Source organism: Dromaius novaehollandiae, chromosome 1, assembly GCF_036370855.1.
Source record: "Dromaius novaehollandiae isolate bDroNov1 chromosome 1, bDroNov1.hap1, whole genome shotgun sequence".
NCBI lineage: Eukaryota > Metazoa > Chordata > Aves > Casuariiformes > Dromaiidae > Dromaius > Dromaius novaehollandiae.
Window position 1 is genome coordinate 6341068 of NC_088098.1, and position 27440 is coordinate 6368507.

Sequence of the window (27440 nt, forward strand, 5' to 3'; positions counted from 1 at the left end):
TTCTATCAATTTGATACATAAATACTGGGAACCTCTTTAAAAATAAATGCATATGTTTGGTTAGTAAGTCAGACATCTTGATCTTTATATGATGGGATCCCTGCTGGAAAGCTTCATTAACGCTTTAGCTTCTATTCAAGGCAGGCATGTCATATAATAGTTGGAATTAAAATTTAAAGTTAAGATTTGTGTACAGGTCCACTGGGCATATATGACATTAATTCACACTTGCATGCAAGTGTCCAGTAACTTCTCAACTTGCACTACAAATAGGGGTTTAGTATAGTAGTATTTGTCTGCAGTGAGGTTGGGGCTTTGGCTGCAGTGTCTTCATGTGATGCAAACTGTGTTACCTATTTTAATTTCAATGAACTGTCAGCATTTGCAGCTGAGGATCTGAACTCCATAGCCTCCATCAAGCTTAGAGGAAGCAGAATAGAGCTCATGACATAAACACCTGCAAGTATCTTTGAAGTCAAAATGTTATTCTTACTCCAAACTTTATTCTTACCCAACAAGAAGCTTCTGAGGCAATATTTCTTCTAGCAGTCCAAATTAATCTTCCATTCCTGTATGCAAGGTAGTTTGGCTTCAATTGGAAGACCTCCTGCCTCATATGCCAACCCAGCCCAGAATAACTTATGGTATGTGCATGGCTTTATTGAGAAGTACAGATGCAAAATCATTGAAGCACAGAAACAAGCTGAATTGTGCCCAGCAGTCGGGGTGAGTGCTTTAACCACAGCATTACGGCATAGCCAGGTGGGAGCAGGAACCGTTCCCTCGGCCGTGCTCTAGATGTTGGTAATCAGGCCGTCACAGTACTGCTTGCAAGCCCAGCTGCAGAAGTTATACTGCAAAAATTAAAAAAAAGCAGCAATCCAAAATTCTCCTAGTCAGGACAGAGAGAGAGAGAAAGATCTCACAGGTTACGCTAAGATCTCAGGCATGGTGTAGAGGCTTAGCTGCTTAGATTTTAAAATAGAGCTGCTTCTGCACAAGGACTTCGGCTCTTGAGGAAACCTTATACCATTTATTGAAATATAAATGAAGATTTGTCCTCTCCAGGGCTAGGTAAGATAAATGAACAGGGGTTTTGAGGCCTGCAGTTACTCCCACATTATGTACCTAATTTTCTCTTTGAATCTCTAGCTCAATCATTCTGTGCCATATGCAATCACTTACGTTTTCTGCTGTATGCGTATATGTATAAACTCATGCTTTAGTGCATAAACCAGTGTTTAACTTTTTTACAGACAAGAAAATTTTCCTGATATTTTGAATTGCCCATTGTGAGAAACAGGACTATTAGGTGGAAGAATTCACAATGATTCACTAGGGTGATTCCAGTGCTCCTCTTCTTTAGGATGTATTTTCATAGCATACTTTTATAACGTCCATGGTTATACTTTCTTGCTTATGGAGAAATTTGCAAAACTTGCATTTATTTTCATTCACGTTATTAGACTAAAAGTGCTTTGAACTCCAATTCCATACTGCTTTCACATTTTAGAAAGAACGGATCTCCACCTGGAAAATAACTTTAAAAAGACTAATTTTCTTCCGTCAACTGTTCTACTTATGAAGAACAGTATTCAAAGGGTATGAACATGTCCAGAATATGTTCTTTTCTAACAACTTGCCATTCCTGGGGAAAGTTACTGGGACACAAAGTTACTGTGGGGCTGAACTCAGTGCTGAAGCGGTGCTTAAAAATCCCTGACAATTTGTTCATCGCAGTTTCCAGCTCTAGGTTACGTCCCGTTCCTCCTGTGGATATTTATTCCCATCTGCTGTATTTTACTGAGATACTACATTTATTTTATTGCTGCTGGCACAGACCTTTGCATTAGCAATAGGGTGCTGGCCCGAGGGCATGGCAACGGGAGGTCCCGCTGCCAAGTGGGACAAGCCCAGTTAGAGGCAGAGGACGTCATCCCCGGCCTCCAGCCAAGGGCTCGGGTGGTTGCCCTCTAGTCGAGCTGATGTAGTCACCAGTGTCAGGAAGAGAAGAGCTGGGTGCCAGGTTTCACAACTGGAGGTCTCCGAGTGCCAGGGAATTAGCCTTGTAGCGAGGACGGGAACAGGGAAACATAGATACTGAAAAAGTAAGGGGCACACGTAGCAGATTACTGGGAGAGCCCCATTGCCTGAATGCACAGATACTTTCCCTGATAATAATATCTTCTTTGGCATTAATGTATGCTGAGATTTGGAGTGAACCATTCAAAGCAGTTAAAACCACTACATTTTAGACTTATGGAGAGCTTTCCCTTCCTCGGGCCACATAAACTAGGAAAACCTAATATTCATCATCATGGAGCAGACTCTTGCTAAGCACATAACATCCCTCACAAATGCTCAGGTACAATGACATTTCCACACATCACAGTATATCAATGCAACTGTACTTAAGCCCAATTAAAGGGAAGGATCTGATTGCTCTGCAAGTGAAATCAGTGATAGTATTGCTATTGTTCTGGTGAGAATAGCGCTGTCTCGGAGGCAGGGCAGAAACTTCGCTTTGAACTTCCTGAGTTGACAAGGGCTTAAATCAGAACTGCAACTTTACTTTGATGTCATTTATTGTGGTTTAATACCCCTTTTTATTTATTTTTTTAACAATCATGTAAAATATATAAAGAAACTTAATCTGTTAGGGAGGTGTATGAGAATTTACTGAATAGACCTTAATGGCTCCTTTATGCAGCTATAAAACACAGGGAAGCTATATTAGCAGTTTTAGCTGGACTAGGAACGTTAAATGTTATATAAATTTATTTGTTATTGTCAAAGGTTTATTGCTGTAAATATTTACTTTGCCCATTGTTTTACGAGGTTACATATTTCTCGGACATCTCCGGTAAAAATCTATTGTGCAAAGAATTAAGGAAAATTTAAAAGCAGGGAAGAATGAGCCAAATTTGCTTTTGAATATATAATACAAATCTGGAGTAACTCCACCGGTATTGACATAGTTACACTGCAATAAATCCTGAACACTTGAATGAAAAATATGACTATGAAAGAGTTACATTCTTTTTTTTTTTTTCTTTTTTTTTTTCCCCTATCTGCCATAGGCTAGTCTGGAATAATACAGTTGAAGCTGATGAATTTTTTCTGTCTTTCCATAGAAACCAAAGAAGAGTCTGTCCCTAAACTAAAGAGGGTTTTCCACCTCACCGCTAACATGTTAGCTATCTAATACCTTCTTGCTGTGTATTACAGATAAATAGTTGAACAGTATTTAGCATGTGAATATAGAGTCAGGTACCATGTTGCTGTAAATTTGAATAGCTCCATTGAAATCAGCATAAACTTATTTTAGCTCATATTTTCAGCCCATCTACCGCCAGAATTTTGAAAAGGTATGTGTCCACTGGTCCCTAACATTTCACGTTCTTCAGGTAGGCAGTTTCTGAAAACTGCAATAAAGCATTGTAGACCACAAAGACATTTTTAAAATCATGATAAACCAAACCAGATAAGGTAAAGCATAGTGCCACTGAAACAGTGGTGAGATTCAATTTGGCCAGATGTAACTATAAGTGAGAAAATTCTGAATTTTTTGAATAATGATCAAATCTTTGGTCGGTTTTAAACTATGTAGAGTCAAAGTAAGATGTTCCACCTGAAACATAGAGTACTAAAGAGTTTAAGAAAGGATACATTTCAATTTTATTCATTTTTAATGTTATGTGAATTTATGGTAGTTGTTCAATTTTACTCTCAAAGGTACTGAGTTCATAAAACCCTTTCATGAAGTTTTTCCATATTTTTTTCATTAAAAAACACAGAACAGTATTAAGACAGAATATAAACATACAGTATAATTTTGATGATTTATTCCACATATTTGTTTAACGCTCTAACACTGTGGCATTGGAAGGCAGTCTCTGAACGTGTGTAATACAGGTATATTCATGTTTATACATGTGTAAGAGGAAGAATATATATGCACCAGAATTTGCGTGCATTTTTGTGAGGAAAGGTCAGAATGGAAAGAACTGAGAGAGACTACTTGTAGCATCCATCTCTATTTCTTTCAATTTCCTGCTGGATTACCTTAACTATCTCTATGTTTTCTCTTCCATCTCAGTGGGAAAGACAGCTTAAGCAGTCAGCAGTAAGCCAAGGGCAGGTTATGATGCTGCACACTTCTCTCTGGGGTGTTTTTTTAATACGTTGCCACTCTGCTATGCAAATAAACAACCACACTGGAAGGATGATGTAATTTCAGCACAGTCCGAAGTGTGACGCAGGGGAGCATCATTTTATCTGCGTGAGGCCGCCCCTTGCTTTTCCCTGCGGCACCTCTGACTACGCACTCTTTCCTGGAAGAGCCATTACTTGTACTTGAGTTTACTGGTTTATTTATCAAGCAAGTTTATTTCTTCTCCAATTTGCAAACCATTTTTTGTAACATTGCGTCAGCATACTGACACTTCACAGGCATTGACATTTATTTTCCTTGTTCAACCTGATTGAACTAAAAAATATTAAATAAACAGAAAAAAGGTTGACATTGATTGTCAGGTTAGACTTGTTTCCTTTTTAATAAAATTGGACATTAATAATGACATTTTTGTTAACAGACTACAGATAGTGTTTTTACTAGGGACTGTTAGCATTACTATTATATTTTTAATTGCTGAGAACTAGAATTATTGATAGTGAATAATTTACTTAGGTTGAAAGTATAATGTCCAAGACTTGCGAAGCTTATATTCTAGGTAATGTGAATAGTTGCCTGTGAGTTATATGTGTATACATCTTTGTAAAACTGGCCCCTGAGCATATACCACAGAGGTGAGATAGCAGGCAGATTATTGTTAGAAATGGTATATCAGTGATTTGTTTTTCATCAGCTTGTTCCATCTGGCCCATCATTTTTTGTAATTGTTCCTTAATTCAATACAAGCAAGCAGTTGCTCCATTTCTCTTCATTATTTCACTCTGACACATTTCTATAAGTGAGTTTTGTCTTACAAACATAGCAATAACCTTAATTATAAAGGTGAAGAGTGTCTGAAGGGGGGGAAAAAATCAGGAAAATTATTTGTATAATCTTTTCTTCAGAGGTGGATACTTTATTAAATGACAACCAAATATATTTAAATAAGATCCTCAATCAAGGTGTTTATTAAATGCCTAGTGATAAACAAGCTCATAAACAGCATGAAACAATCACACCTTTAAAATCTGTCCCTTCTGCCATGCGTCCCCAACGCAGAAAAGCTCCCATTAGTCATAATCACTGCTTGAATTAACTTTGCGGATAATCTTTTTCTTTTTTTAATTTATTTCCCCATTTCTTCACAGAGAGAATGTGCTAATTTCGTCAAGGTGCTTAAGGCTTTTAATCAAACGCACTTGTACGCCTGTGGAACTGGGGCTTTCCATCCCATGTGTGCCTACATTGAGGTCGGAAGCCATCCTGAGGTAAAAGATCTCAAAAAATGTATTTTCCTTTTGTGTCTTTGTAATCATTGTTGATGTATATCTGCCAAAATTACACTAATGCCTGTGGCTTGGGTGGTGGGCCTGGCAGGAGCTGCTCCTGGAGCTGACAAATCATACAGCAGCCATGTTTCCATCCCCCTCCGCCATCCTTTCCTCCAGAGTTGTAAACGAACACAAATAAGCCGCCCCGGGTTGTGAAGCCAAACGCACCTTCTGGAGTGAGGGCAGCCTGGAGAGGCCGCGGCGGAAGCCGCGCACGCACGCCAAGGCCGAGCTCGTCGTGGGCACGCCAGCGGCTGCCCCGGCCAGAAACCCCCTCTCACACATGCCCCAGCACCCTGGCAGGTTTCCCTGCGTGGCCTATGTCTTCTTTCCTTAATTTTTAGCAAAAAAATGAATCACTTTTTCTTCCTCCTTTCCCCAATTGATTTTTTTTTTTAATCCCTCGTTTCCTGATTTTTGCTTAGCGCTACAGAGAGCATGGGGAAGGGTTTGTGCTGTTTAGCCAGTGATCGCCATAGCTAAATAGACAAGCACAGTCTTCCCTGGGTGACAAACGATGTCACTGCTGAAAGCACTGGGACTGTGCCGACATTCTCGGCTGGAGATTTTACCAGAATGTCTCTGTACTCTTGTCACTGATTGCAGTTTAATCCTTGGTCTTTCCACATAAGCCAATTTTTTTTTATTTTAGCATTAAAATGGGCACACAATACAAGTGAGTCCACTTTGCTTTCCTTCTGGCTTCCCTGAACACTGCTCCGTGGACTGTTTCAATTTATCGGCCAACCTCTTGATGTGTTTGCAGCAGTCACTTATTTAATTTATGGATATATTTTATCGGTGAATCCAAAACTGTGTTACTTGTGGCTTCTGAAGAGCAGCTATTTCAAGTCACTTTATGGTTTTGCAGTTCAGGTTTTCAGATTTCCCAGGAAATAAAGACATCACTGTTAAGTGAATGAGAACCCACTCAGTTATTTAAAAGTCTTCTTGTAAATTAACAGACCTTTTGAATGTTAACTATATAGTTATAGTCTGGAAATGGTTTTTCTCTATAAAAATGTCTTTTGATATTTTAAACATGAGTCTTCATAATGTTCTAAGCATAAGGTTTTGAAGGGATAAAGGAGTAGAAGAGGGTTTTTTTAATATATCTATTCTTCAATGCTTTATTCCAGAGTGCATTCCTGGCAATTAGTGATTGTCTCTTGACCACACACAGTATGTCATTGCTTACTGCATTAAACAGATTCTCTGCTTCCTGAGCTCCATTTGGGAATTGGTAGACATATTAATTAACTCGCGTTCTGTAAGATGTGTGTCAATCAATTCTTGGCTATCTGCCAAGTGAATCTATCTGCAGAGAGATAGCTGGTATGAGGTCATTTACTTTTACATTTGGCTGTTTTATGAGTGTACCGTAAAACTAACACACACTTTATCAAGGATTTGTAGAAAGGATGTTCAGAGACTAGAGGCCAGATCCAACCTTGGTTTAACATTCAGGATTTTGAAAGACTTGTGTCAGTGGTGCGTTTGTCCTTGGAGCTGAAAAAGAATATTTGTGTTAGCTTTCTTTTAGCAGTCCCTAGCTGTCACCAAAATCTAAATCCTTGCTTTCTTGATCATTTGTGCAGTGAGTTTGTTAGTGCCCAAGCGCCCGAATCCTTCTCATGAACCTTGGGTTCAGCCTCACAAACCAGGGCAATGAGAAGTGTGTTTATCTGAACTGCCTCAGACCCCGTTACAGTTTTTCTTTTTCATACTTAAACCATGAGTGAAGCCATTCTCACCTGCCCTTTCAGTGGCACAAGTTTCTGTATCCTCTGCACCACCTCGGATGGTCATGCAGGAGGATCTCTAGCTTCTCAGTCCAGGTCAGCCCGGGCAGGCAGGAAGCAGCTGTACCCTCCACTTCTCAGGCTTTGAAAAATGGGTGGTCAGCCAGGGTACCATTCCTTGTAATAGTGGCAGTCAGTTTAGTAAATGAGCTGATTAGGTTTGCAATGAAGATTAATCTTCACTTTCTCTCCCAAAGCTGGAGCCTGCTCCTTCTTTTCCTGTACAGCAACCAACTAGCCAGGAATTTCAAATGTCTGGAAGAGGAGGCAGCTTGACTGACAGTAACTATTAAAGTTACCAAGAATGGAGGGTGCAATATTAACCCCTACCTCCCTGCTCGTTGCATCTGCAAGAGCCAGATGGTTTGTGCTGTCATGTCACAGAGCAGCACTGGACATGTCAAAGAGCCAGGTGGCTGCTTCTCTGCCATGCATGTTTTACACCTCCTGAGCATACTAAAAAAGGTAAAAAGCATAAATGAAGGCAAGCGGTTCATTTTGAATTAAAAAACTGTTATCTAGAACATTTCCTGAAGATGCACTTTCCACCACAACACTTTCAGAAAATTAACTGACTTCTCCATCTGCTTATTTATTTTCAAGCACTTGTAAGAGAGAGGTAAACATGAACTGATGAGAGGAATAGCTGGGAAATGTTCCTACAGTCTAATAAGACTGCTTGTGTATGTGATCTCTAAACGTAACCCACCAGTTTGAGTACAGTGAATAAGAGAAAATGAGTATGCCTCTAACTGACGAGGCTGGAGAAGTGAAATTAAAAAAAAAAGAGTGGGAAGTGATAGAAAGAGACACTGGAAGCAATTGGAATGGATTGCAAGAGGCTGGAATATAGCACGATTTTTATGATTGGGGAGAGGAAATAAATTACTTTGTGTGACAGTCATAAAGTAATGGGAATATGAATTGTTAAATCTGTTACATATATATGAAGCAGCATATTACAGCCCCATTCCATATTGGAAGAAAACCATTTCTAGTGATGAAACTAGGCAGATCTAATTGAGTTTGATGAAGTACAGTAAAAGAAATAATAATAAAAAGGTAAAAGGATATGAACAACATGCTGTGCATCTGATTAAAAATGATCTGTGCAAATGTATATAACCTAATATGTTGTGAATTACACCACATTCTGAGGAGTAAAGCAGACTAATCTTTGTTTAAATCCGTTCCAGATGTGTAAGTGAATAGCCACAGTATTTAGAGAGAAGAATAAAGTTAATGTCTGAATAGACTTTCTTATAGCACATAGGCTTGAGAACATATTTAAGGAAGACAAAGAACATGTATATTAGAAAATATCTGAGAGGAATCTGGTTTGGATGATCTGAATCATGCACTGGAGAAACTTTATTTCTACTTTGACTGATAGGGCAAATCGGTTCCTACTCAAATGTCTATACTATGTCTATACTCTGTGTCTGAAGTTAGGGGAGGTGACCAACATAGACACCTACACCTACTTTAGGTCTCCACAGTTAGGCAACTCATGGCAGTCTCCCCACATGAAGCAATGTAATACAAGAAAGCAATTACTAGATGATACAGGAAAGCAATTAGTAATGTTCTGCTCTGCTCCCACTGATTTCTGAGGAAACGGGAGTGAATGCCTAGGAATGCTACACTCACGGTTGCAAAATCGCAAAAGTCAGATCTGTGCTTAAAAGGAACAAATCCTACTGTGGGGAGACACAGAGGCACATTAAACCTACCAGAAAACCACAGCAGGATGCAGAGCGCACCTGCCTGTGCGGGTCCGCGCGGCGGGAAGCAGCACTGCGCACTTTCCCCAGCGCTCCCTTTGGGGTAGTTTGCGTGAACCATCAGGGAACAGTCCTGCTCAGGAAAGAACAGGATTTTCCATTTACTTAACCCTCGCACACAGGTGGACGTCTAGCCAATGCCCCGCAGAACCCCTTTTTTTAACACTCAGCCATTGCAAGAGCCACACAAAATCGTTTGCCAGCTCCTCGGCAGAGATACATTAGAGTTTCTTCAGCAGAGGTAGATCAATAGACACTGTCTGCAGAACCAGTCTCGCATCTTTTATTGTCTCCTAATTCCAAATTTCTTGTCACTGTCCGACAGATTAAAACTCATTTTTAGTTGGATGAACTTAAAAGATCTGGGATCACTTCACTTGCAGATTATTTCTCATTCTTAATAAATAAAGAAGCTCTAAATTTAGTTCAGATTTATGGTGTACATAAAACATTAAGTTATTGCATATGAAGTTATATAATGCTACCACCTGTAATGTATTTGCTTTTTCCGGTCTCTGTGCATTTTAAAAATCTTTGGTTCAACTCGTAAAATTTTGCTAAGTTATACCTTCCACTCTTTTTGTCCCTTCTGTACTTCACATTAGAAGAAGTCCAGAGTGCATTTGCTAAGTAAAGGACATCCTGTTGTGACACATTTATGCATCTGCCTTTTATATATGTATGTATATATACATATACACACACACAATATAAATATAGCAATGGAAGAATAGATTTTTCCTAAAAGAATAACTTTGAAGGCACACACTACTTGAAGGACCAGTGCTACTGCTGGTAGGAAAAAAAAAAACCAAAACTTGCTGTGTTACGTTATCTGATATAAAATTCAGGGTAAAACATTGACTTCACTAGTAGCAGATGTGGCATAAATTGGCATAAATTCATTGAAGACAGTGTAGCTGTGTCAGTTTACATCGGTTAAGATTCTGGCCTGTGGTTTTTAAGTGAAACATTTGAGCAAATGATTTTTTAAATTAAGACTCACCTCAGGCTAATTTGCTTTCCATCTAATTAATGCAACCTTTATACTGCATTTATGTGCCTGCCAAATATTAAAAAAAAGGAAATCTACTGTAACAAATATAAAGAAAAATGATACTGTTAAGGATGATTCTTGTCTGGGATATAACAATTCTAATCATGATTATAATCACAGAGAAATGTCAATAAAGGGAGATCTAGTTTATAGATGTATGGCAGCCTATTTCAGTTCAGAGATGCTTTAATCTTCCAATCTAATAGCTATCATGTTACTACATTACTCAAAAATAAGGCTTAGAGGTAGATCTCTAGCTAGTGTACAGGGTAAGTGTCTTAAGAGAAGTGCTTTCTTTTGCCTAGCTGTTTTTGCCACCCTCTCTCGGATGTTTCCAGGCCTTCATCTTGTTTTGGAAAAAGTAGGACAATGAGTTCTGCTATACTGGGAAACGCTGGGCTGCTGGGGCGCTTTGCGGTGGTGGTGTTTCAGGTCTGCAGAGGATGGCAGGGAACAGGGTAGTCACCATGATGCATAGATCTGTCCAGGAATCTCGCAAGGTCAGTGGCCAAAGCTGCAAAATCGCGAGGAAAGGGGCTGAATCCTCTGGAGGCTGCTGGATCTGCAAACCGTCACTTGTGGTGTTCCACACTGCCTGGATTTCCCGGCCATTTGGCTACCTTGTGTGAGAACTCTCTGCATAAAATCAGGCTTTTCACACATGTACAGTTTACCTCTGCTTGTCAAAAAGAATAAATCTTGGCATAGTTAGAACCTTCCTAGCATTTTGGAAGTATATCATTTTATACACAGTTATATGTAGCTATATATAGGATAGGCTGCTTTTTTCCAAGTCATAATTCATTATGTCCTTGGTTGGGAATGGGAAGTTTCCAGTGAGCCAGAGGCAGTATTTACCAGGGGAGCGTAGGAGCGGAGAGGAAGCATGACGGCCCTTTGCCCTAAAACTACCTCAGTGAGCCATTCGTGCTGGTAACATCTGACAGACATTTCTGTAAGGAAACTAGGATGCCTTGGTGGAAGCGCTGCATATTTTTAAGCCACATCATGCAGGAACGTGCATTTCCTACAAGCCTTGTGCTGTGTCCCAAATGGCACCTCTCGTTACATGGTGTTATCTTGTGATAAAGTTACAGAAGTAGGAAGTCATTAAAAAGTGGTAACTTGATTCCCATTTAAAAGACTTTTTGAAAAACTCCATAAAGCCCTTTGTAAACAAATATGAATCAGGTTCATGGTTAAATCCCATTATTTATGAAGGCCTGTCTTCGAATATATTGCATATCTCCTTGTACTTTAGCTGCATTTTGAAAAGCCTTATATGCTAACAGAGAAGTTAAACTAGGTATCCTCAATTTTTTTCAAAACTCTGTCCTGTCACCTGAACCAAAAGATAATTCCAATAAAGACTTATTTCCAGAGTCAGTCCTTTAAAGTAGGACTATTAGGCTTTATGTGATAATTTAGCTGTCGGAATAGTTTAATTTATGAGATAAACTTTTCTTAGTGGAGTACCGCACATGGCAGCAATGGCGGACATCTCTCCTACCCCTCGCTGCTGTGAAAGTCTGCACAGCTGCTACAGGCATGTTATCCACCGAAAAGTGAGATACTGAAGACAGAAATTTCAAAAGAGAGTTTTTATAAGGCAAGTATCCTATTTTTAGCAAGATGGGAGCTGATTTGTTAACACAAAGTAGAATACATACTCAACTCTTGATGTAAAACACACAGTTAAAAGTATCATCATTTAAATTTGCAGCAAATGTTCATTTTTCTGACATATTCAAATGAGGAGGAAGTGTCCTTATGACAGCTGAACATTTGAGGACTAGCATTTGGTCTTCAGTTTACCGAAGTAAAGGTACGTTTGTAGGAATGGGGCTATTCCAAATCGCATAAGTGCAGAGGCTCAATATCTTAAAATTCAGATGTGGTGCAAATACCCTTTTTTGAGGGAAAGTGTTTAGGAAAGGGGTCATGCTTTGATCACTGACAGGAAATGTGAACATCTCAGGCTTTCAGCTGTCGTGCAATGCATTCAGTTCTGCCCTTGCATATCTCATAATTACACCTAAGTAATTTGGAATCTATTTATGTCTGAAGTGACAGAAAGTCAGTAATTATGTCTGAGGTTCACTTTGAGATTTACAAGCTGAACATTTACATGCAGGAAATGGAGTCGAGTTTTAAACTGCCACAAGTCAAAACAGTGCAGTTGGCTATTTTATTTCTTCACCTTTATTCCTCAGTCTAGTGACTTAATTGGTTTAGGCAAAGGGGAAGCACAATTCTTTAGTTAGTCATCCTGAGAAAAGGTATAAGATACGATGAGAAGCAGAACAAAGACGTGGAATTTACAACTGCAAGGGCCATTTGTTGCACAGCAGAAACCACTAATGAATCCCCTATTATTATTCAAGTCCGATCAGTTCAGCTATTCAGCAACCAACTTTTGTTTAAGACTTGATAAATATATCCAAATTGCTATGGCAGACCTCCCAGTTTACTCATAAGGAAAAAAAAATCAACTCCAGAAGCATCTTACCTTATACATATGTTTTAAGGAACATTTAAATGAAAGTCACTCTGCAGGTGACGTTCTATTGTTCTGCAGCTTGGCTTTAATTGAAAACTTTTCTGAGATGAAAGGGAGCTAGTGAGAACATGGTCTGTAGCAAGTGTCAGTGTTTCCGTGAATCTGGTCTGAGCACCAGAGAGATGCAATGACACAAAATGAACCATCACAGGAGAAAGATCCCGCGTACTCTCCTCCACTGGGGGAAGAAATAAAATCTAAAACAAAGTAGCTATTAACAATAACAATGTTCAGATTTTCTCAGTGCAGAAACAGCCAAGTATGAACGATAGTATCAAATTTGAACCCACTGCCTCCTAATGAGTGGAGTCTATGCGCTAGCATGCTTTCCCCAAGATATCTGAGACCCGCATTGTTCCGCGGACGTACATTACTCGCGGCCTTCTGTTGCCGAGAAATGCCTGTTGATTACAGCGGCGAACTGTACACAGTATGCCACAGCTGAATGACTTCCATGAATAAGGAACTAAAGCCAGTCGACATATTCATTAGGTTCAAAGGAATGAGCCTCGGCACTGTGGGAAAACTTTTGTTTATGCTGCTAAAGGGGAGAAAAAAAGAGTGAGATAGAAAGAGACCTCCATGGAAGGCAATTCGTGGAGTGGAGCATGCACGTGCACACACGCTCGGCCGCTGAGCGAGTTTTCACTTACATCACATGTAACGCCACGCTTTGTGAATCCATGCCTCAAAAGCATATCACAGAAAGGGTGAGTATCTTAGAATAGGTTCAGATAATATGTGATTCAAGTTAAAGACATCTCTTACAATCTAGCTCTAATTTTCCTTTGTGCGTGTGCTGTTTTCTTCCTAGTAACAGTTGCCTTCAGTGCAGTTCTCTATGAGTTATACCGGTGTAACTATGACTAAAGTTCACTCTTCCTTTGTATTGTCAGAGAAAACGCATGAATTTCTAGCATTGCTTGAGTGATGAGTCAGAGTTTTGTGATTGCTTCAGGAAAATTAATTCTTACGATTGGTACCACTGGAGCTGAGAATACATCCAGGGCTTGCATTTGGACATTAATTATTTCTTCTATGAATTAAAGGATGTTATGATGAATTATTTATTTCTAGAATATAAATATTCACATTGGCAACGTTAATACCTCATCTTATCATAAGACAATATAGTTTTGTTAAATCATTACAAATTTACGTTGTATTTTTCAAGAGAGATGGCATTCATATGAAGATCATGATACTATTTTCAGGGTGGGAATATTGTTCTTTCATCAACAGAGTCCATAAAGTTCCTAGTAGCACAAAACTTGAGCATTCTGCTCTTGTAACAACTGAAAACATTAACCCAACTTTGCAGTCATGCAGCGCATGCAAAATTTCATCCACACATCTCCAGAAATAAAAGACAAGTATGGCTGAATCCTTTGATCTCTAGACCGACATGAGGGAGAAAAAAAAAAATATCAAACCACCATCTGCTGGAAAAGCAATTTAATAAAAACAGTGGTAAACCAGCATATAGGACACACTGACTTGACTAAGGAAATGGCTTATAAATAAAAGAATTACTTCATTTAGAAGTGCAGGGGTAAGCAAAACTGAAAAAGGGATATACCTAGCGCAGTTACTAGTAGATTTGGATAGATTATCATCAAAGCAGCATTATTCTTAGTTAGATCCATGTCACGAAGCTGCAGTCGACAGGAGCTGACCTCTTGAAGAAGAATCGCATTTTAAGTGTGATTTCTGCAGCTGAAGGAAGTGACTGTATTGTGTTTGTAGCTCAGTACAAACATCTTGTCAGATAGGTTTTAAACAAGCAGGGTCACAAAGCAGCAGGTTTCAGCTGTGGTTGATGGCCATGGAGCTGGGAAACGTAGAGCAACAGACGAACCAAAGCTTATGCTAAATGCTCACATGTGAGGACCTAATCAAGAGCCTGTTGACGTTGATGAACTTGGCTGGACTTTGTCTGAAACTTTGAGAGCTGGTATCTTAGAGAAGTGCTTTTCCAGCCTGATTTCCAGGTGTATTAGGCATATCTAACTCTGAGAAGTAGCGTGCCCAGGCATCGTTAAACAGTGAGTCGGAAAACGTTGCCTATTTTCATACTTTCAGATCCAACCTAATATTTAGCCTTTCTGCATGAACTTAGTGGTCCGTAACCATGGCAATTGCCCATGGAGGGGCCTTGGAGATGTGTAAAGCGGTTGTGCAAGTCGTTCAGCAGAGAGGTCCATGCCTTAGCTTCTGCTCCAAAACTCCCTCCTCCTAACACTGGTTCTGACTATCAGAATCCCAAATTCCCAGAAAAAGGGCATTTCTGCAAGGGAAAGATGAGACCACTCACGGATTTAAGAGCAAACTTTTAACTATATTCAGGGGGGAAAAAAAAGAAAAAAGAAAAGGTGACTTTCCACAATGGGAGGCCTCCTTGGTGTGTTTCCGAGCTCCTTATGCATCTCTTTCTTTCATCAACAGCTGCATTTGGCATGACAAAACTGGCTTGTCCATAATGATTAAATCTTATTTTTCCTTTGATAAAAAGCAAAGCAACTGCAGGCAAAGCTACCATTTCTTTGAATAAATAGCAGTGTGTAGGTGTTTCCAGTGGTTGCCTGGTGGAAGAATAAATAGTTGTTCTTCTCTTACTATCTTGACCATCCCCACTTTTATGTAAAGACTGACTTTTATGTGAAAATGCTTTCATAATACTTTCCAGATGCCTTCTTGCCTTTACAAGGTTTTGAAACTGAATTTCTTCTCCGTCCTGTGTTATACAAAGATTGTCTTGAATTCGTTACTATCTAAATGTGTTCAAATCATAAAATACCACCATTCAGTTCAGTAAGAAAATAACACTAAAGACAGATGCTTTGATTAATGGTTAATACTTTATGTCATAAGAAGATGAGAATGGATCAAAGTTTGTAAAATAATGGATGTGAATTAATCCCATATATGCCATACTTAAGCAGAAGATAGCTGCAGGAGGAATAATCTCTACAAAACAAGAGCAGATATAGTTTAACCATTGTATCACTTTCTAACTTTGCTAAATACCTTTATAAAGGGTAAAGAAAATGCTTTTTATCAGTATAGAAGCTTTCATCTTTTTGCATCACGTGTTTTGCTGGCACAAGATGACACAGATAGATTAACAGTCAGGTATTTCAAGATCTTAAAAGTCTGACAGGAAAAAAAAATTCCTTCATCCTTCTTTAAACAGTACTTTTATGTGAATATGAAACCTAGTTCGGCACTGTACGCTTGATTGCTGCAACAGCATCCGTCAGCAGGAAGAGAGTCCAGGCTTGGGAATGGGTCAGGGCTTAGACAGAGAATGTGCTTTGTGCAAGGAAGGAACGTGGGACTGTGCATAAAATTGTCCAAAAATAATAGACATCCAAGGAATGCATAGACATAAATAATTATCTTCCTTATACACTAGTCTATCTTCTTCGTCATGAGGAGTTAATCAATTTACTGCTGAGAGACTGTGGGAGGTTAGGAATGGCCCTGAAACAGGCAGAGCTTTAAGTATTTGTGCTGGTCCCATATGCATTCCATAGGCCTGTCTGAATTGGCTATATACTCTGCCAACAGTACACTCCGACTCTGGTAAGACATGGGATTCTGAAGCAGGCTGAAACGATATTACTTGTGTGATGTTGGAAATTGGACTAAGTGATCGCCGCAACTCTTTCTGTCTAAAAATCTAAGAATAAAATCACTTGAAGTCAAGGAAAAAATCATTTATATTCATTTTAAGTTCTTACATAGTTTGTAACAACTTGCTTCTGTTTGTGGCACTCAGTAAGTCTGTCTGGAAATGTATTGGCTCCTCTTGGAGCTCTTGAGCATAAAGCAGGCAGAATCAGTGTATGTTCACTGAAGCACCAGTCCTGCGAGGCAAATGCGCTGTGCCCTTCCACTCCTTCCTTCACCTCTCCCTCCTATATGTATAAGACAACTAACTTAGTGTCTGTGACCTGACTCAGATGAAATAGGTGCCTTTGACTCTTTTGTGCCTCTGTGGACTTTGAGTAAATTAGTTATTTCCTAAGTAACTTATTCCGTTGGGAAAGGGTGAGTAACTTTCCACCATTATTTGGCAATTTAAGGAAAGACAAGCTAGTATCTGCCTTTGCTTTTTTTTTTTTTTCTCTCTCTCTCTCCTTTTCAGCTTCTGTATTATCTGCCATATACAATTCACCTATGGTTATTTTTATTTATTCCCAGGAGGAAACTTTGTATTTGTGGTTTTCTTTTTAAGTTTTTTTTTTTCTTCAACTCAGTTGGTCAAAAAATGAATATAAAAAGCATACTGGATGTAAAACCAGTCACCACTGGAAAACTTGGATAAAAAGAGGCATTGTGCAAAATGAATAAATATATCATGATGAATTCATGCCTATTAGAATTGGCAGTGACTTGCTATGTCATCTAATCTGTTCTAATTTGTATACATCTGCAGTCAATGATCTACAAGTCTGGACTGTCTTCTCACCTGCAGTGATATAAATCACAATTAGTGATTCTTGCAATGCAGCATTAATTTGCATTTTAATTCTTTCTTTTTCAAATATTGCCTGACTAATCATAATTATAAACATTGTCCGGCCCTAAGCAACTCTTTTCCTATTTAGTGTTTGTATCAAAGAGTCCCAGAAAAGCTGCCATATAACTTTCCATATAACTAATCTTGTATGATTACATATATTTTAGTTAAGAAATATGACCTGATTTATGAAAATCTATGGATTCCTCTGAGTTGCAACATGGTCACACTAGGGAAGGTATGTTAATACACGTTTGCAAGTACATAATCAGATGATAACACAATACTCTCCATTAATGAAATATGATCCATAATGAATCTTGCATGGGAGTGCTAATAACTACCTTTAGGTTAAAGTGCTCAGATGTCACAGTCTAACAATATCTGTCTTAGATGTGTATCATTACAGTAAAGTAATTAAAGGTTACTTAGCTGTTAAATGGTTACCTTGGAGGAATCCTTCAATAATGTGGCTTCAAACATGCCTCCGCAGTGTAATGAATTAAAGAAATTAAATATCAGCCTTGTAGTAATCTATTTTATGTGCAGAATATGTGGCATATAGATATAAACTACGATGGGTAGCAGGAAGCTGAGGAGTTGAGGATATGCCCAGTTGTTTTCATATGTAAAACAATGCTGATGATAGCTTTTATATGTAAAATAATATTTGTGCCACCGGGCTAAAAAGAACAGTGACAAAATTGTTGAAGAGAAACAGAGTATCAGGATTATCAGGATCCAGTCCCATGCTCTCCTTGAGTGCAAGGCTCAAGTAACACAGCTCCCTATGAGGTGAATATAAAAATCCACTGGATCCTTTTCGCGCCTCTGCCCTACACGGCATTAAAAGCCTGGTAGTTAATGGCTATGGTTTTGCTAACAGCTCGATCTGACTCATCAGGAAGATGCTTTCAGGGATTACTTTCTTTGTTGTCTTATTCTGAACTAAATATAAACCATATCATAAAAGTTAAGTAATCAGCTTGGTCTGGGTGTAAACCTTTCTCATTGCCCATTTAAGCGGGAATATGACATGTGTAAGACCACTGAACGAGCAGAGCACTGCAACAATGAGAGCAACATATTTTTCTTCATAATTTCTAGGCTGGATTGAAAGCTGATTTCATAGATTTTGACTTCAAAACTTGTTTCCTAGTATCATGCAAACCAACAGTGAAACCTACACAGTATATTTCACTTTTCTCTTTGTTTAAATAAAACAATCCAGCAGATAAATAGATCATTCATCTGAACCTTTTTCATATGTACCTTAGAAGATGTAAAGTTCAGATCTCTGCTGTCCTCCTGAGACATTGGCCCTGCTCCAGGCAATGAGATTATTCACATACCTGAAGTTTCACCCTTATTTCAATGTTTTGCCTGATCATGTCTTTTGACAAACCAGAAGGTGGGAAAAAAATGCCTCATGCTGCAAAAAGCTCTGCTCACAATGAGACTAGGAGAGTATTGGCAGGAGGAAAGGAAAGATGAGGAATTCTTGATAGCAATCTGCCTTTTTCGTGCCATGATGCATGCTTTTGTGCCAGTGACATAATTGGCTGTGGTGGCACCATCTTTTCTGTGATATGCAAAGCTGCCGCATGTTTCACTTGAGGATGACATGGTGTTACAGCTTCTTCTCCAGTCCTCAGGCTTCTGCTGAGGCCCACTGCTTTGACCTTAATTGGTTTTACTCTCTGCAGTTCAGATTTCTTGAAAGATGAAGCTTCAGTCATTGTTCTGAGAAAATGATCCTACGGCCCTAGGTCAAAAAAATCTCCAGATAAGATAAAATAGCAGTGACGGAGCTATCTGCCCACTGAGTAATCTTTGGATGCCCTTTAAAGACCTTCTACACTCATAAGGTCTGATGTTGCCAAGTTTCACCTTACCTGGAAGGGAACACAAACAGTTAAAAGTGAATTCAACATCTTATATTCCAAGCCTCCAAAAGGCACAAAGTTATAATACATAAGTGTAAAAAGGGACTTAATACCCTGATTCCCAAAGAATCAGCCAGCTTTATGTTGCTGCAGCTTCTCAGATAATTAGATTTTTGCTTCTTCTTGGGCACAGTAAAATATATATATGCAGATTGCTCCAGCCTGATTCCCCACCTGTAAAGTGCTTTAGAGGGGAGATTAGAAGAGACATCCTAATAAAGGAAGATTCTCTTCCTGTGAGGTTTTTTTTTTTTTTTTTTTTGCCCTGAGGTACTTTTTTTTTTTTTTTTTTTTTTAATTAGGGGCCCATAAATGTGTAAACAGAAAAACAAATGGCATCCATTATTTTCTCAAAGCAGTAACTCCCTAATCATTTTATTCTACACTTCCACGTTGTTTGCGGTACAGAACATACAGTAAACCTGACAGTGTTTTACCATTTGAATAAATCAAAATTACTCTAGCTGTAGCAAATGTTTATTTACAAGCTTGCAAAGGTTTCATAAGGGGTATGACTGCAACTACAATACAAACCATGTGTCAAACAGCAAAAAACTGCAAATAGTGCTCTTGTTTTTTCCCTTGACTTGATCCAAGGTTTGTTTTCTGTTTTGCTAAGCATCAGTGATCATGAAGGTGATAGATCAACAGTAGTCATGGTGGCATATTCAATTTAATAATAGCTGGTTGAGGTGCTTAACTTCATTTAATATTTTTAAATATAATTTATTTTATTCTGTTCTAACAAAAAAAATTCTGTTTATGTAGTTCATCACCCTTTGTTAGAATCAGGGGGCTGGTTTTGTTACTCAAGTGTGTATTTTCTTTTCTTTTCTTTTTTTTAATTAAGTAGACAAAGTAACAGTCTTCATCAGACTACTGTTTCCATACTTGGGATCTATTCGTGGAGTACTTACAGGAGAACAAATCCCTTGAAGTCAGTAGCAGTTTAATCTGGATAATGAATTCTGGTTCCTAACCAAAAAGCACTGAAACTCGTACTGAATTTAGGAAATGGGAAGAATGAGCATCATTTAACATGGCAAAAGGCTGCAAAGATCCTTCAAATAGGCATAATATAATAATAAATGATGTAGACACAAGTACAAGATTTATGTATGCTCTAAAAGACTGGTGGGGATAAATAAAACAGTGATGGAGAAAGCTGACTTTGTTTAACCTCAATCAAGAAAGGAAGCCAAAATGAAAAGTCTGGGCAAGGCAGTGGGAATTTCGATCATGGAAGCACAATCTGCTGGTCTGCAGCTCTGTCCTCAGACAAACTTGCGAATGTCGAGCTAAGGTGGTGCAAATCCCTGCACAGCCACTCTCGATTCAGCTAAACTGTTATTTCAGATCTGCTTTCTGTTACCTGAAAGTAGCTGCAAATAAGCTGCTCTTAAACTCAGCTCAGTGTCTGTGCATCTGTTTACGGGAATCTCACTGCAGCGGGACACAGGGATGCAACTGTGCAGATTAGTGCTGGGACTCCAAAGGCAGCGTGGCCTTCCCAAGGATTTGGCGGGCTGTAGGTAAGCTGCACTGCGACCCCTTTCCGCTACTCGTTCCTGGGTTTGTGAGTTTGGGCTTTTGTTTGTTTGCGCCAGCCTGTCTTGATGCAGCCTTTGAAAAGCCATGACCCACTGTGAAAAGGATCACCTTGAAGGCAGATAATAAGAATATAGTATAAAAAATGGTCAATACAGAAATGCTAAATCTCTCCCTGCAAAGATTATAGCATAATAAATTTGTTAACTCAAGGTACTTTCCTGACATTACAAAAACAGTGACATATCAGAATCACAAAATAAAAGTCTTAAAGAGAGGGCTAAAAGAAAATAAAGGAAAAAGTGTATTATTTTTTTGGAGAAGGATGATGGAGAATCCCTTGAAAAATATGATTTATTTTAGCTGACATTGCAGAAACTACTTTAGATAACACTTAATAACTTAGATATTATTTTTACAATCAGTATATTTCATGGGGTACTAAAGATAATAAATAAGGATATACTTTAAAACAAATAACAGAAGACAGAAAGGCCGTAGATTTCAGTTACTTATAAAAAGTATGACATCTTAGTCATATGAAGCAGTAGCTTTCTCTCATGAGCCACATTAGTCATCTGAGTAAGAGGAATCAAAGCCTGGTCCAAAATGATTCATTTAATGGGGTAAAAAAAAAAAAGGATAGTTTTTTGTTGGTTTTTTTTTTTAGCTATACCTATAACACCTTTCTTATTCGGTTAGCTGGGTAAGTAGTATGGTCAGAAGTAATTCTAGACTTAACGCTTATAAAATACATGAATGGTTAAAGGTAATATCGTTTGAGACTAACTAACATTTAAATTACTGTAAGAGTTAAACTAGAACAAAATGGATTGCATCTTCTTCATTGGTGGTGCTCCAGATGTGACTGACTTTTAATTTTGGTATACTCTCAAGTTTAGTGCAGAACCATCTGAGATTATTTCAATATAAGTAATAAATATTTGTTTGCTATATAAGTATGCTTAGCAGTGCATTCAACTTGAAAAATAAGAGTATTTATTTCAGTAGTCAAATACCATAAATGGATAGTTCAAGCTCCCCTACCAACTTTTTTCTGTTATTCCTTGATAATCTCTGGAAATGGGGCATTTTTTCTTCTCAATCACATAGGCTCCTTGAGGCTGACAAGACTGAAGTAGGATTCAAAGAGAGTAAAAAGGTCTTAGAGAGACTGCCACAAAAGTTAACCCAGGTTAATTTTTAAAGAGCAGTGTTGTAGTAAAGACCAGTACATTAAGAAGGGCAGTAAAGGTTGGATGTGAGGGTTAGTCCTTGCAGAAGGCAAAAGGATTTTAAATATACGAGCCACCTGATAAAAAGTGAGATGAGGAGAGCTGAAAAATAAGCATAAATAACTACTAATATCTTTACAGAGATGAAGAGATGAATCTAGATGTTAAGTTTAGTTTCAATGTTAGCTAAATATTCAAATAACTTTCATTACAAAGAGATCGTAATGTTTTTTCAAGGAGTTTCAGTGAATAATGGGAGACAAAGGGAGAGAGTATGCAAGCCCCACATTTGTTTTCAAAGTTGCTTTTGAAGCCAAATCTCCCATGTCTCCACGGTGGTCACTGTTCACTCTTTGACATCTGTGGAGACATGGGGACATGGAGGCTTTATGTGCCAGTTTGTCAAACTAATATAGCCGTTAATCACATATCTGTTTAAGTGCCTGCTAAAGCACTTTCATGAAAAGCAGTCTCAAATCCCCATTCAGTAGGAACTTCAGAAAATGATTTCATCGTTTTCAGGGAGATCACTCACACATATAAAGTAACACCAGGACTAGACCAAATCAGAAGTCTTTCTCTCTCCCATGAGTTGTATTAGATGCTTCACAAAGACAGACTGGTTTGCAGCCGCAGCTCTGCACAGGATGCTCTTAAGGGGAACGGGAGACAGATTTCATGTTATTTGTAGTGCCAAGGAACAGCAGGTCATGAAAAGGAGAAAAAATGACAACAGGAAAGATAAATCAATGGCAATAGCAGAGTATTGGAGGGATCTGAGATTCACAGTCTTTTGTTCTTTCCTGGCATTATCTAATCTACTCCCTTAAAAGTTAATTACAGCCTAATTTCAGAGAGTGGAAGTTATTTTACTGATCTAAAGCACCTGAAACACAGTCAACTAGTAGTTACCTAGCCTTATACCTTGTCCATGGAGAAAGATATGCATCTTCAGAAACAGTGATTATCTTTGTCACCTATATTAATATGTGGGATGACCTTGGGCTGGGGGAGCGGGGGGAAGGAAGAAGAAGCAGAACAAGGAGGAGAAAAAAAAAATGATAAAATGAGGCAGGAACTCAGAAGCAATGCATTTCAGAAAACTTCCTGGATATTGATTTACTTTTCTTTGAACTAGAAAGAATAAAATTAAACAAATTGATTCCAAGAAGGGAACTCAGGAAGTAGTGTGAAATTTCAGATACAGCTTAATTGTGCAAGAGTTGAAGCAAATTATTATCCAGCTGAAAACAATCCACACCAGTCTGCAGAAAAAGACACTTAGGCACTGCCATCAAACATACATAGATACTAATGCTCAGACTCCCATCCTTGAAATGTAACTGTGCACCAAAATATATCTTTAAGAATTATTTGGTGTTCTTCCTCAGATATTGTCATCTGCAACAGTAGACCTCATGCACATGCTGAAAATTATTTCTGTACATGGATTTGTGTATAAATGACTAACAACTAATGTGATGTTAAGGCAGAGATGGTAGAAGGATAGAAGTGCAGCAGAAATAAAGAAGCGTTGGGATACTGAAAGGTGGAATAAGTCTGTTTGTTTTACATCATTGTATTATTTTCACTTCAGTTTTGGGACCTACCTCATCACGGTGCAATTTGTAATTAATAGAGTTATAAATTCTTAAACTAGTTAAGAAGATTAACAGTGCAGGATTTAAGAGCTGTGACCAAAATTTGATGAAACAACTTGAAATGAAAGACACTTAAGATAGAAAGGGGTTTCTGAACAGCAAAAGACAAAATCCAGACAGCAGGAAAATAAGGTTAAACCATTCTATCTGAAGGCATTTCACAAAAAGAAGAGGAAATGTATGACATATGGTATCAAGAAAGGCGCTTGAAGTGGAGTCTAAAAATGTTAAAAAAGACAGCTGTAAGTTTGCATGATTAAAAGGGGAAGTGAAGGATATTATGATACATCAAGAAAGCAAGGAAGAGTTATGAAACCCAAAGCGGACTTGCTGCATGTTTGTTTACTTTTCTTATCAACTGGTTTCTAATGTTTTTATTCAGTTTATCTTCAAATTCAACCTCCAGCTCTATCTTCCGTTCTGTTTCTCTCAGTGACATCAGTGTTGGCTATTTGTACAAAAACTGGGTGGGTCTTTGAGCCTTGAAACAAAATCAAAGAACAGTTTAGGAAAAGAGATAATTATGTATCAGCTCTTCTTCCCTCCAATATGTTTAAACAGATTAGATTATTTTAATAAGTGTTGGATGTGATGGGAACATTTTAGAACAATATTGTTATGTGAATCTCCACTGATTATATTTGAATCATAAAAGTCAGTACTAAAATCCTTACACTTCTCAATCAAATTGTGTAGTATGCATTATCTGGTCTTTATTCTGTGTAGGGACCCACCTCATCTTTATTCTAAGCTAAAGGACTTATTTCTTCTTAGTTTTTGCCAGTGAGATTGTTTAGCTGTTCAATGTTAAGTTGTTTTAGAGGATTGTGTATCACAGAGCGGAAATTCTTGAGAGCACTTTTTTGCTTCTGTTGCTTGTTCTTGTAAAATCCAAGGGGATAATAAATAAGTGGATGGTTGCATGTGGCAATTCCTCTGTATTTTGGCGCTCAGTTGAGATATTCCTCGGGAAACTGAAGGCTAACAGGGCACCGGCTGGTGCACTTTCCACACCACAAGTGATCCCCAGCAAGTCTGTCTGGCACACTGTGGGCAGCGTGGCGTGGGCTGAGCAAGCCACGTTGCCACTAGCTTTACTAGGATTTGAGACAGGGCAAAATACCTCATGGTACTCACGCTCAGCAACGAGAACGTCAGCTTTTTGCTTTGGCATAGATTTCTTGGCTAAATTGCCTGATTTCCCTCTGCCTCATTTCATAAGAACAGTCAAATCTGTCCGAGAAAAGAGGCCCATTTAGCCCAGGGTCTTGGTTCTCACAGGGCCGAGACTGGATGCCGGGGAGGGAGTAAGGCAAGCATGCAGCAATGCCTGGTGACATAGTTTCCCAGCCCCAAGCACTTGTTGTTCAGGGATTTCCTGAACCCGGGGAGGAATCTCTGTGTTTCATACTTTTTGATGACTTGCTTTTTGATGAATTAGTGCAGGCATTTCTTGAGCTCGTATATCTTTTAAGTAACGGCAACATCCCATGTCCCACAAATTGTAACATGAAAGAAATGTGTTTTCTGCTCATTTGTTTTAAACCTTCTACCAGCTAGTTGCATTTGATGTTCCCAGCTTGTTTTAGAAAACTGAGAACAATTTTCTCTTCTTCATACCTTTTCCAGTTTGCTATATATTACTTAAGTTGGAGGACTATAGCTTCATGCAGTATTCAAAATGTGGGCATGCCATGGCTTTATATAGCAGCATAACAATACTGTAGGTTTTGTTCTTGATCTCCTTCTTTAAAACTCCTAAAAATCAATTTGCTTTTTTGACAGCATTGATCTCTTTCATAGAAAAGCTATCGCACCCTTAAGATCTTGTTCTTGATCTATAAAATGAGATACTGTAGTAGTGCTTGCAGAATTGCTTTTTGTGGAAAGTTATAGAAGGAAACAGTGAACTCAGCTTCATATAAAGTTGCCACGAAGTCCTCATAGTGAATACACTGAGAAATTAAGGATAAATTGTTTAGGATTAGTTTATTCTAGCTGCCTTAAGTCAGTAATCTAAGTTTTTCTCTCTACCACTGATAAATAAAACATTTTCAGACAGAAATGTAGTTTTAAAGTTCCTGTTTCTTTAATCTACACAGAAAGTGATGTTTCTCCTGGTCCTTTCAGGCCTTAGTCAGAGGCCACTGCAAGACAAGAAGCGACTGCCACAGCCTGGCTAGGCTTTGGAGCAGATGCTTAGTCATTGCTGTGAGAATAAAATGCCAATCCTGCAATTTGACTTCCCTGCTACTGCTAACACCTCCTGAAACGGAAAGACAGCTGGGCTATTATATTTCAGATTCCATTTGTAAGTGTTAATTTTAATGCCGGCATACAAAAAAAGGGGAGGGGGGCAAGATATGTTTCATTTGCACAGTTTCTCTGCCTTGTGCACCTCTTAACCTGCAGTACAGGACTGGCAGGCCTCACCAGCCCTTGCAAGATTTTGCTTACAAGGAAATTACAGCATCTTTGTGGAAGTTTGGTCACTACCAGGCCACAATAACCAAGTTCTTTCCTCTCCTAGAAGAGACTTCTGCTTCGACAGGAACCAATTGGAGTCGACAGTGTTTCAAAAACTTGTCTCCTATTTCTCGTTGGTCTGATATTGGTGTTCACATCTTAGGAAAACAAAGCTCCAGCTATAAAGAAAAGATAACTTCAGCAGGGTTCAGAAGGTGCCTCAAACAGCACAACCGCCTTCTCCTGCTGAAATGTTTACGTCCAAGGTGATAGAAAGCTGAGCAGCATTATCTTGCAGATGGTCTGAGCAGATTTTAATAAAAAAAAGGCATGTGTTTTTTCCCTACCAGTTAGGATCAAATTTTCTGGATCCAGGATGAGCCTACAGGAAGCAAGCATTCCGGTTGTAAAACTAAGAAAAGATGGTTTAGAAACAACCTAGTGCCTTAAAAACTGCATTTATAGTGTGTATATGCAAATGACAAGTGGATTCTTCTGATATTTCTCCTGCTTGATCATCTCCAAGGCTGAATTTTTCCTTTAGTTACATTTGCTTTCGCTGGGGTTGCACAAGTGTTGCTGAGGACACAGCTGAGAGCTCAGCTCATTGTCTCAATGCGCCTTTGTTTAGGGGTAACAAACTCAGAGGACAATTTGGCACAGCAGGTGAAATGATTAATATTTCAGGTCTTCTTATTTTTATTTGTGTGTCTGTGTGTGTGTAATTATACATTTGAAGGATCAACAGCTAAGTGAGGTTGAACGTTTATCTGCATAAATGCAAATTAAGCTTGCATTTTCCAGTGAGATATTTGAAAACAAGTAATCAGTATGGCTTAAGAATACACATGCTCCTTCTTCTCGGTGTTTATTGCTGTTACTTTAACGATGACAAAAAGCAGAAGGGTGATGGTATGAACACAAGCTTAGGAGTCATGGATTTATCAGTTCAAACCTTTTAAATTGATGGTGATGGAGAACAACTGGTTTAATTCACAGTCATTTGGATGGACCTGCTGTAACCCCCACTTAACATGTAAACATGGCAAGGGATATGAGAAAGATTTCTCTGCTGTTCACTGAACTTGAGAGGAAACTTTCTTGGGCTTCACGATGAGGCTCTAAAAGGCACGGCAAGACCTGAAAAGATATACGCGAAGAGAAGGGTGCTCAGGATCCTACCACATTGGGGATGTCACTCAACCGCGTTTGCAATCTGTAGGGTTTGTCCTTGATGCTCCTTTGAGCCCGAGGCTGAGTCCTGCCTCACCCAGCCCCGACCCCAAGCAATTGCCACTGTGGGTGAGGAAACATGGAGGAACCAAAGTGGCATCTTTCCTTGGCAGAAAAG

At 38.7% G+C, this 27440-nt stretch overlaps 1 protein-coding gene across 3 annotated transcripts in view; it reads left to right on the top strand.

Annotated features, from left to right (window-relative positions):
• SEMA3A (semaphorin 3A) overlaps nt 1–27440 on the top strand; it is a 331409-nt gene that overhangs the window by 223965 nt on the left and 80004 nt on the right. For all 3 annotated transcript variants that reach the window (XM_026119328.2, XM_026119327.2, XM_026119326.2), the window contains one exon: nt 5323–5442. In XM_026119328.2, the coding sequence (XP_025975113.1) occupies nt 5323–5442 (120 nt within the window). The remainder of the gene's footprint in view (nt 1–5322; nt 5443–27440) is intronic.